General features: G+C 40.6%; 1 protein-coding gene across 4 annotated transcripts in view; it reads left to right on the top strand.

Moving 5' to 3' along the window:
• The window catches only part of aass (aminoadipate-semialdehyde synthase), a 123,021-nt gene that overhangs the window by 60,323 nt on the left and 50,667 nt on the right, over positions 1-12,031 (top strand). For all 4 annotated transcript variants that reach the window (XR_004562372.1, XM_034177314.1, XM_034177313.1 and 1 more), the window contains exon 10: positions 11,392-11,514. Coding sequence is in view for 3 of the 4 variants with exons in the window: in XM_034177314.1 (XP_034033205.1) it covers positions 11,392-11,514 (123 nt within the window). In the remaining variant the exon portion in view is untranslated. The remainder of the gene's footprint in view (positions 1-11,391; positions 11,515-12,031) is intronic.

Genomic DNA, 12,031 nt, shown 5'->3' on the forward strand with positions numbered 1-12,031 from the left:
CATGTTAAACATTTTATAATATGTAAACTTGAGAATATAAATGTATAACTAAATGCAGACTCACCAATAGTTTTTGTTGCATTACGTTTATATTCCAGATCCTGGAAGGTCACAGAGCTCCGTGTAGGCTTAGTTGATGCGCGTTGGGGGGAAAGTCAGAAAGTCCAGTAAAAGTTGTTAATTATTTAATGTTGCCGGCTTGATGTTAAAATGTCTATAGGACATCTTTCTGTCTATTTTAGCTGCAAGCAGCATGCATTACAAATACTTGCCGGGTCTATTAGTGCCCCAGTACATGCGATACAACACTGGGTAGCCTCCCTCACATTGTCGATCTGCAAAGTTTAATGTGTTAACACAAATGCTTAAATAAAACTCACCCCACAAAGAAACTGAGATGAGCATGATGCTCGCAGTGTGTTTCATGCCTTAGGGCCCCTTCACACGTAGCATGAACAAGTAGGAATCATGGTGAAACAGCCTGCATGAAATCAGCAGAGACACAGGGGCGGGCAGGTGTGAACGATCCTGCTTTGACAGTTTTGTGCATGTGCACAAGTGTGCACGAAACCGTTGCAGTGGGAACAGCTGGAGTGTGTGGGACCACATCGCGTAGCTGCTGTGGAAAAAAAAATACATGCCACCTGCGGGATTCGAACCTGCAATTTACAAAATCTCTGACTGACAGACAGAAACTTTACCGCTGCGCTACCATCACTGTCTTATAAAAGGTGTGTAAAATGCCTGAAATCAAAAAAAGAGATAAACATATTAAAAACAAAAAACACACACACCTTATAAAAAACGGATTTTATTGAATCCATCTTATCGAGCAGATAATACAAGTATGAACCGTCTGTTCCTCTGTAGATGACCCATGTTCACAGACATACAGTCATGAAATTACATGAATGAAGCAGTGCGCTCTTATCATGTCCACATCTACTGGCCTGGCATGTCCAGCCGGCTCCGGCCCGACACGCGTGTCCTGTGGACGGCGCACCGCAGGACAGACACCGCGTCACAGAGCTCACATGGGTGACGTGACATTCAGATCGCCCGCTGCATGCTATGATCTGACTGTCCGTTACACCTGGGGCAGCTCGCTCGCTGCAGCCCCGCGCTCGCTCGCTGCAGCCCCGCGCTCGCTCGCTGCAGCCCCGCGCTCGCTCGCTGCAGCCCCGCGCTCGCTCGCTGCAGCCCCGCGCTCGCTCGCTGCAGCCCCGCGCTCGCTCGCTGCAGCCCCGCGCTCGCTCGCTGCAGCCCCGCGCAACAGTGATATGTTTTTATGTATGTCCACATGAGGACAACAAGCAGACACGCACGCGTCACAGTGGACAGTTGTTTGGTCATGTCCTTCAAAACACAGTACGTGTTCTCCAGCTGGGATGTCCAGAACCAGAGATCTCAAGAACTACTGCTGTCGGTGGCCACACCCCCTGTCAGTTCAATGCACACCAATGTGTCACTCTGTGTCTCTGTTATGTGATCATTGTTTTTTAGTTATTTATGTAAATGTGCATGCAGGTAGTGTTGTACTTATTAATATACCTGTCCTGGATGTGGTCTCTGTTTCTACACACGCGCACATGTGCAAGACACATGCACCACATGTGTGTTGCTTTTTGCAATGCCACCATCGTAGGGGCACTTAGACGAATTTCACATCCAGCTCGAAAGTGATCGTCTGCTCAATGTTTTCATGCTGACAACGCAAATGGCCACACATTTTCTAAGTGTCAAGTGAGCGGTGTTAGATGTTCGTGTGTGTCATCTGGAATTTGGCCGATAGCTGCTGCAAGAGGGTTCAAATGGGCTCTCACAGTGCACTCTGTCTTTCAGCTGCTGGTGTGCGTGAATAGTTGTAGCAGCAGGTATACGTGGCGTTGGAGGCCGCTACAATTTTTCACAAATGGCGTGCAGTTCCTCGTTTGTGCGCTAGTCGACTTAAATCATGTTGTGTGAAGTGGCCACTGCAGACATGGAGGTGTCAGTGAGCACTGGCTTTAGGTTTTAATATCTTCTATGCTCTCATGTTGGTCCATATATAAGATGGCCTTGACTTGATGTTAAATAAGAGTATTGTTCAGTCAAGCACCAAGTTCAGTGAGAAAGGTTAAAGATGGCTTTAATTTAATGCTATTGATGGGTTTAATAAAAGACAGCTAAAGACCTGGTTGCCTAGCAACCATTCACCTAATAAGCAGGGTGGGATGGAGGAATGTCCAAATACTTATGGACCTGAGCGTTTATCAAAGCAGACTGGAATAGGGGGTTGGTGAGCAATTGTATTGTCAAAGTTGAAGCAGTCACAAATGTCCACGAGATCTCAGACCTGGGCATCGTTCGACGACCCTGCTAGTTTGAAAATAATACTATGTACAGTAATAGTGTGTTAAAGTGGGCCAGCCTGGCCCCTCAGATCATCAAGTCCAGTTTTTCATTGTCCGAGGTGAACGAAAGATGGAAGTAAGACGTACACAGCGTGATGTTCTGCTGCTCTCTTTATCAGTCTCTACTGATGCAGTTTAACCAGCAAAAATAATGTGGCAACAAAATTGCTGCTTTGTGCACGTGACAAAGTGTGTGTGTGTATCAAATCAATTTTATTTATATAGCGCCAAATCACAACAAACAGTTGCCCCAAGGCGCCTTATATTGTAAGGCAAGGCCATACAATAATTACGGAAAAACCCCAACGGTCAAAACGACCCCCTGTGAGCAAGCACTTGGCAACAGTTGAAAGGAAAATCTCCCTTTTAACAGGAAGAAACCTCCAGCAGAACCAGGCTCATGGAGGGGCAGTCTTCTGCTGGGACTGGTTGGGGCTGAGGGAGAGAACCAGGAAAAAGACATGCTGTGGAAGAGAGCAGGAGATCAATCACTAATGATTAAATGCAGAGTGGTGCATACAGAGCAAAAAGAGAAAGAAACACTCAGTGCATCATGGGAACCCCCAGCAGTCTAAGTCTATAGCAGCATAACTAAGGGATGGTTCAGGGTCACCTGATCCAGCCCTAACTATAAGCTTTAGCAAAAAGGAACGTTTTAAGCCTAATCTTAAAAGTAGAGAGAGTGTCTGTCTCCCTGATCTGAATTGGGAGCTGGTTCCACAGGAGAGGAGCCTGAAAGCTGAAGGCTCTGCCTCCCATTCTACTCTTACAAACCCTAGGAACTACAAGTAAGCCTGCAGTCTGAGAGCGAAGCGCTCTATTGGGGTGATATGGTACTAAGAGGTCCCTAAGATAAGATGGGACCTGATTATTCAAAACCTTATAAGTAAGAAGAAGAATTTTAAATTCTATTCTAGAATTAACAGGAAGCCAATGAAGAGAGGCCAATATGGGTGAGATATGCTCTCTTCTTCTAGTCCCTGTCAGTACTCTAGCTGCAGCATTTTGAATTAACTGAAGGCTTTTCAGGGAACTTTTAGGACAACCTGATAATAATGAATTACAATAGTCCAGCCTAGAGGAAATAAATGCATGAATTGGTTTTTCAGCATCACTCTGAGACAAGACCTTTCTAATTTTAGCGATATTGTGCAAATGCAAAAAAGCAGTCCTACATATTTGTTTAATATGCGCATTGAATGACATATCCTGATCAAAAATGACTCCAAGATTTCTCACAGTATTACTCGAGGTCAGGGTAATGCCATCCAGAGTAAGGATCTGGTTAGACACCATGTTTCTAAGATTTGTGGGGCCAAGTACAATAACTTCAGTTTTATCTGAGTTTAAAAGCAGGAAATTAGAGGTCATCCATGTCTTTATGTCTGTAAGACAATCCTGCAGTTTAGCTAATTGGTGTGTGTCCTCTGGCTTCATGGATACGCAGATGATACCCAGCTTTATGTAACAATGAAAATTTAAGCAATGCCGTCTAATAATACTGCCTAAGGGAAGCATGTATAAAGTGAATAAAATTGGTCCTAGCACAGAACCTTGTGGAACTCCATAATTAACCTTAGTTTGTGAAGAAGATTCCCCATTTACATGAACAAATTGTAATCTATTAGATAAATATGATTCAAACCACCGCAGCGCAGTGCCTTTAATACCTATGGCATGCTCTAATCTCTGTAATAAAATTTTATGGTCAACAGTATCAAAAGCAGCACTGAGGTCTAACAGAACAAGCACAGAGATGAGTCCACTGTCTGAGGCCATAAGATCATTTGTAACCTTCACTAATGCTGTTTCTGTACTATGATGAATTCTATAACCTGACTGAAACTCTTCAAATAGACCATTCCTCTGCAGATGATCAGTTAGCTGTTTTACAACTACCCTTTCAAGAATTTTTGAGAGAAAAGGAAGGTTGGAGATTGGCCTATAATTAGCTAAGATAGCTGGGTCAAGTGATGGCTTTTTAAGTAATGGTTTAATTACTGCCACCTTAAAAGCCTGTGGTACATAGCCAACTAATAAAGATAGATTGATCATATTTAAGATCGAAGCATTAATTAATGGTAGGGCTTCCTTGAGCAGCCTGGTAGGAATGGGGTCTAATAGACATGTTGATGGTTTGGAGGAAGTACGTAATGAAAATAACTCAGACAGAACAATTGGAGAGAAAGAGTCTAACCAAATACCGGCATCACTGAAAGCAGCCAAAGATAACGATACGTCTTTGGGATGGTTATGAGTAATTTTTTCTCTAATAGTTAAAATTTCATTAGCAAAGACAGTCATGAAGTCATTACTAGTTAAAGTTAAAGGAATACTCGGCTCAATAGAGCTCTGACTCTGTCAGCCTGGCTACAGTGCTGAAAAGAAACCTGGGGTTGTTCTTATTTTCTTCAATTAGTGATGAGTAGTAAGATGTCCTAGCTTTACGGAGGGCTTTTTTATAAAGCAACAGATTCTTCCAGGCTAAGTGAAGATCTTCTAAATTAGTGAGACGCCATTTCCTCTCCAACTTACGGGTTATCTGCTTTAAGCTGCGAGTTATACCACGGAGTCAGGCACTTCTGATTTAAAGCTCTCTTTTTCAGAGGAGCTACAGCATCCAAAGTTGTCTTCAATGAGGATGTAAAACTATTGACGAGATACTCTCTCTCACTTACAGAGTTTAGGTAGCTACTCTGCACTGTGTTGGTATATGGCATTAGAGAACATAAAGAAGGAATCATATCCTTAAATCTAGTTACAGCGCTTTCTGAAAGACTTCTAGTGTAATGAAACTTATTCCCCACTGCTGGGTAGTCCATCAGAGTAAATGTAAATGTTATTAAGAAATGATCAGACAGAAGGGAGTTTTCAGGGAATACTGTTAAGTCTTCAATTTCCATACCATAAGTCAGAACAAGATCTAAGATATGATTAAAGTGGTGGGTGGACTCATAGAAGAGAGACCTAATGTTTAATAGCCACATTTAACTGTTTTAGTCTGTGGTGCAGTTGAAGGTGCTATATTATTTTTTCTTTTTGAATTTTTATGCTTAAATAGATTTTTGCTGGTTATTGGTGGTCTGGGAGCAGGCACCGGGGTATACGTACTATTGTTTGTCAGAGTGGTCTATGGACGACCCCTAAGTTTTGTATTATTGTTTTTGTATAGTTGGGCAGTTTGGTGTTCCACACGTCTTTACACACACGAGTGATTATTTAACTTAAATTGGGTGTTTGACCTGTTAAATGATTTTGGTTAAGTTCTACTGTTTGTGTATAATGTTGTACTTTATTACATTATTAAGTTCATCAGCAGCTCATGAAGAAAATTTTAAAGATAAATGTGTCTGTTTCATTCTGGAATAAGGACCTTGGATTCCACGACAGCTACGTTTGAGCAGTGTTTGGGTTTTTTCTCGCATGCATGTCTTTTTGCTGTCTGGATAAAAGTGCAGTGTTATCAGCAGTGGTGGGCACAGTTCTGCTAATCCGCTAGCTGATAATTAGTGAAGCTAAAGTTTTTAGCTTTTCAGCTAACTTTGAAAACCATCAGTGGACCAGTTAGCTTCTGCTAAATTTAGTTCAATTTCATTTCAATTTATTTCATTTATATAGCACCTAATCATAACAAAGTCGCCTCAAGGCGCTTCACACAAGTAAGGTCTAACCTTACCAACCCCCAGAGCAAGAACACAGGCGACAGTGGTAAGAAAAAAAACTCCCTCTGATGATTTGAGGAAGAAACCTCAAGCAGACCAGACTCAAAGGGGTGACCCTCTGCTTGGGTCATGCTACAGACACAACTGACAATACAAATACACAGGAAATTTTGGGAGTCCATGCTGGTGCACAGGATGGGAGGCCTGCAGAAGAAGACACCCACTCCCACCTCTGCATGGAGCTGCACCTCAAACAGAAAGAGGGGGAAAAACAGAATCGGGCAGCAGAAAGACAACAAATACTGTATAATTTGTCAGCATTAAACAACAAGAAAAACAGAAGAAATACTAAGGTGATCGCCGGCCACTAGCCCTAAGCTTCACTAAAAGACCAAGAATTTAGATAAAGCTGAGGCCGCGGCACGTTCCATTTACTAATATTTTTATTCACCCTAGAGACACAAAGTAGTCCTGCATCCTGATAACGCAGAGCTTGGGCTGGTACGTAGGGTTTAATTAGGTCAGCTAAGTAAGGAGGTGCCAGTCCATGAATAATTTTATAGGTTAAGAGCAGAACCTTAAAATCTGTTCTTACAGGGACAGGAAGCCAGTGAAGAGATGCCAAAATGGGCGTAATGTGGTCACATTTTCTGCTTCCTGTCAAAACTCTGGCAGCAGCATTTTGAAGCAACTAGAGACCCAAGGTTCCTCACTTTGTCAGTGTGATGTATGACACATGAGCCTAGGCTAAATGTTAGCTAGTCAAATTGATGATGTCTCACTGGACCAAGAACCATCATTTCAGTCTAGTCAGAGTTTAAAAGTGGGAAATTGCTGGACATCCAGCTTCTCACTGATGCAAGGCAATCTTATCAGGATTTTATGAGATTACAGCAGTTACCAGCATGTATACAACCCCAATTCCAATGAAGTTGGGACGTTTTGCAAAATGTAAATTAAAAACAGAATACAATGATTTTCAAATTCTCTTCAACCTATATTCAATTGAATACACCACAAAGACAAGATATTTAATGTTCAAACTGATAAACTTTGTTTTGTGCAAATATTTGCTCATTTTGAAATGGATGCCTGCAACACGTTTCAAAAAAGCTGGGACAGTGGTATGTTTACCACTGTGTTACATCACCTTTCCTTCTAACAACACTCAATAAGTGTTTGGGAACTGAGGACACTCATGATTAGGTGTAAAAGGAGCATCCCCAAAAGTCTCAGCCATTCACAAGCAAAGATGGGGTGAGGATCACCACTTTGTGAACAACTGCATTAAAAAAAATAGTCCAACAGCTTAAGAACAATGTTTCTCAACCTTCAATTGCAAGGAATTTAGGGATTCCATCATCTACAGTCCATAATTTAATCAGAAGATTCAGAGAATCTGGAGAACTTTCTACATGTAAGTGGTAAAGCTGAAAACCAACATTGAATGCCCGTGACCTTCGATCCCTCAGGCGGCACTGCATTAAAAATTACATCATTGTGTAAAGGATCTTACCGCGTGGGCTCAGGAACACTTCAGAAAACCATTGTCAGTTAACACAGTTCGTCGCTACATCCACAAGTGCAAGTTAAATCTTATCAATAATTGGAATTGTGCAAGTGATGATATCCTTGTGTCTTTGGATGTACAAAGTCTATATACGTACATACCTCACCACGCAGGCTTAGAAGCCATTTCCTTCTATCTTGCTGAACGTCCTATTGATGTGCTGCCACCTTGAGATTTTTGGATTAAATTGTTTGAGATTGACTTATCGAATAATTTTTTTAAATACTCAGACAAATATCTACAACTACAGGGGACTGCTATGGGGAGTGCTTTTGCTCCATCATACGCCTGTTTAGTGATGGTTTTTTTGGAAGAGAAACATTTAGTACTGAAAATAACCCTTTTCACTCAAAAATATCATTATGGTGCAGATACATTGATGAAGTCCTCTTAATTTGGAGGGGCACATATGATGAGTTACATAAAGTTTTGATTTATATTAATTCCACCACGGATTATTTCTTTTACTATGAACTATAATCCTCATTCCATAGATTTTTTTAGATCTCACTATTTATAAGGATGTCAATTTATTGCAGTCAACTATTTACCATAAACCTCTTAGCAGAAATACTGTGAGAGCTGATAGTAATCATCCGCCCCATTTAGTTCGTAACATACCAGTGGGTCAGTTTTTGCAAGTTAGAAGAAATTGTAGTTCTGTCACGAACTTTGTGTCAAAAGCAGCCCATCTAGCAACTCTGAACAATGTGGTTATAGTAGAACTAACATTGGTAAAGCATGGGACAGAGCTCTAAATACTGATCTTCCCTCTTTACTTAAGAAAAATCTAAATCTTCAACATCTAAATTGTTTTTTTCTACCTGCTATACTCCATTTGCGGGAAGAATAAAAAACATAATTTATAAATATTGGCACATTCTGAAGAGTGATCTCACACTTAAAGACATTTGTGCTGAACCGCCTAAATTTATATTTAGGCGTGCCCAAAATATTCGTGATAGACTTGTTCATTCAGATATGATTATTCCCGTCTCAACTGCCTGGCCCTCCAGCCCATCAAAAGGTTTCTTCAGATGTGGTAATTGTGCACATTGTTCAAATTCCACTAATGCTTCATGTTTCTCTCATCCTCACACTGGTAAGCAATATCCTATTTCTTCATTTATCAATTGTAATACTACTCATGTAGTATATATTTTAAAATGCCCTTGTGGATTGGCATACATTGGCCAAACAAAACGTCAACTTAAATTACGGATAGCTGAACATAAAACAGCAATCCGTACTCAGAATTTAACCTATGCCATGGCAAGGCACTATAAACAGGCCGGTCATGGCTCTCCAGCATCTTTAAAATTTTGGGAGATTGAGAGAATCACAGCTCCACCCAGAGGTGGTGATATTATTAAAAAACTCTGATGTAGAGAAGCGTTTTGGATTTACACTTTAGGCACTTTGGAACCTTTTGGTCTGAATGAAGATTTAAAATTTACTTGCTTTCTCTAATAATTGTTTTTTAGTCTGGTTTTAGTCTTGTGTGTTTTGGGACAGTGTGTTTCTAATCATGAATTGATTACTAATTGAGTGAGTGTTGTGTCTGACGGATGGTCATGCCCCTTTGGAAGCATCAGGACACCTGCTTATTAGTATTTAAGCTGTACCATCTGTCTTTGCAGGACTCTCAGGAAGATGTGACTCGCACATCGAAATGTTAGTCCCGTTGTACATTTTTGCTTTCAGCACCTTATTAAATTTTCTGGCACTTATTTCTGTGTTGCACCAGTTATTTTTCTCTTTTATTAAATATCTTGTCTTTGTGGTGTATTCAGTTGAATATAGGTTGAAGAGGATTTGCAAATCATTGTATTCTGTTTTTATTTAAATTTTACACAATGTCCCAACTTCATTGGAATTGGGGTTGTAACTGAGTATCATCAGCATTAGCAATGAAAGGTAATCCCATAACACCACAGTATGTGCCCAAGGGGTGCTATATAAAGGGAGAAAGCAGGGGGCCTAAGGCGGACCCCTGTGGAACCCCAAATTTCATGTCACTAAGGTTAGAGGCAGTGTTGTACAAAACACAGTGAGAACAACTGATGTCAACCATGCAAAGGCATAGTTCCGCTGACTTTCACTCCGCTAACATTTTTTTGCTGGCATAGTGAGTAAAGCTTAATGGTTAAAACATTTGTAAACCCTAAAAGCATACATGTTAGTTACTGTCTATTGTATGTTTTGCAACAGTCAGAGAGCTTTGAGGAGCCCAGCCCTCCCCCAGCTGCTGCAAAATGAAAAAAGTGTCATTTACTTTCCACATGCCACAACAGACAGTGGCAGAAGAGATCAAACACAAGACACTTTTCACTCATTGTTTCATTTATAAACAAAACTAATTCCAGACAGTTTTGACAGCAAGTCTGTAATTTTTAAAAAATGAAAATATCACACATATCTTTTAAAGTAATGCGCTAATCTGAAGGTTTGAGTGTTAAGACACACACCAAAAGGCATTATGGGAAATGCGTCTCCTCACAATCACTCCCCCTCTCGTCAAAACGCATAGAACACTGTCATCTAGTGGATGGGAGTGTAAATAGTGACCAATGTGCGATTGTTGGTCGCTCTTCGTTGTGCTGAATCACACTTCACAAAGAATTTTCAGTTTTGCAAATGCCTTTTTTTTTTTTTACAAATGAAGAATTACATATTTACAAATACACATTTGTCAAAACCAACACACAAGTTACAGTAACTTAAATAAACCAACCAACCAACCAGTGATTGAGAGGAGACTCATTTCCAATAATGTCTTTTGGCGTGTGTCTGTTAATGCTCAAACCTTCAGAATTAGCGCATTACTTTAAAAAAATGTGCAATATTTTCACTTTGTAAAAATGACAGAGTTGCCATTAATGTTGATAAACTGTCCATAATTAGTTTTGTTTATAAATGAAATTCTGAGCGTTTGATCTCTTGTGCCACTGTCTGTTGTATGTTAAAATTAAATAACACTTTTTTTTCTATTTTTTTGGCGGCAGCAGGCTGGGTGCCTAATGCTGGTCAGACACTGTACGATATTTGCACTGCACAGACATTGTACTCGACTCCAGCTCAAACTCAGCTGTATGACAAAACCGCACAGTGTAAAAGTTCAGAGTGCACGATTTATGTTCTCACACTGCCCGATGTTCAGATGCGATCTGACTACTCACATTGTACGTTCAAAAACCACATGTCGGACTTGTGTTTCTGGAAGCAAAATGTAAACAGAAGCGTTTTTTGTTGTTTTGTTTTTCTTTTTTTTTTCAAACTTTATTTACATTTCTTATTTTTACAAAAACTCTCGATGGGAGAAATCAAATTTTTAACAAATAAAAAATACAAGATTTTACGAGTTGAAGAATAAGGGGGAAAAACAGAAGCTGCTCGTCAACGACTCAATTAGTTGTCAGCGGTTTCAATAGTCGACATAGTCATGACTAGTCCACTAGTCGTGGCAGCCCTACTCACAAGCCTCTGTGGTGCTTAAACTTGAAACTGGCTTATCAGTAGCTGACATTGCACTGAGTAAATACTAAAAGTTAGCGGTTAGCTGTAACTTCCGCTAAATTTTTTTTTTTTTTTTTTTAATCGGTTTAGCGTTATAAAAGTTAACTTTTCAGTTGGCGGATTAGCGGTTATTGAAGATAACTCTTTTGGTTCAGTTTTGCTGTGCCCACCACTGGTTATTGGTCCAAGCAGATCAAAGGTGAGAGGTTGTTGTCTGTGAGTGCTCATGCTGTATTTGTTGTTTTGACAGACTCTTGGCCATCTGTGACATATCTGCTGATACCGGAGGTTCCATTGAGTTCATGAATGAGTGCACAACTATTGATAAGCCGTTCTGTATGTATGACGCCGACCAGCACATCGATCACGACAGGTACGGAAGCACACCTGCCCGCTAGCGCCACCACCAGTTATAGGGAGCACATGACCTGGAGGCCAAGAGATTACATTTGGGATTAGAGTGCAGAAAGTCAGAGGTCAGGGAACATGTGCTGGTGTCATGTGCCACAACATCAAATACACTACGGAACCACCCCGGGTCCTGGATGACAGCCACCCAGGCAGATCGTGAAAAAAAGATAATTTATTTTAAATAGTTTTATAGCTGGGGTTTTTGCACCATTTGCAGTCTACTGACCTTAAGGACCAGAAAGACTGTATTCCTCCAAACGTTCACTCCATGTTGTTGCAATCATAAGAAATGTCACATTTTGCGTGGCTGCTTATTATCCAGGACTTGGGGCTTATTTACAGGATGTGGTTGTTGCGAAATTTCTGTGATGATGTTCAGCATAAAATTAAAATTGCAGTGAAGGGGCAATCAGAAGTCAGACTTATCGATGCAGACAGATTTATTTTTGTCTGAAGCAGAAACAGATGCATCTGGAGAA

This window comes from Thalassophryne amazonica, chromosome 8, assembly GCF_902500255.1.
Source record: "Thalassophryne amazonica chromosome 8, fThaAma1.1, whole genome shotgun sequence".
NCBI lineage: Eukaryota > Metazoa > Chordata > Actinopteri > Batrachoidiformes > Batrachoididae > Thalassophryne > Thalassophryne amazonica.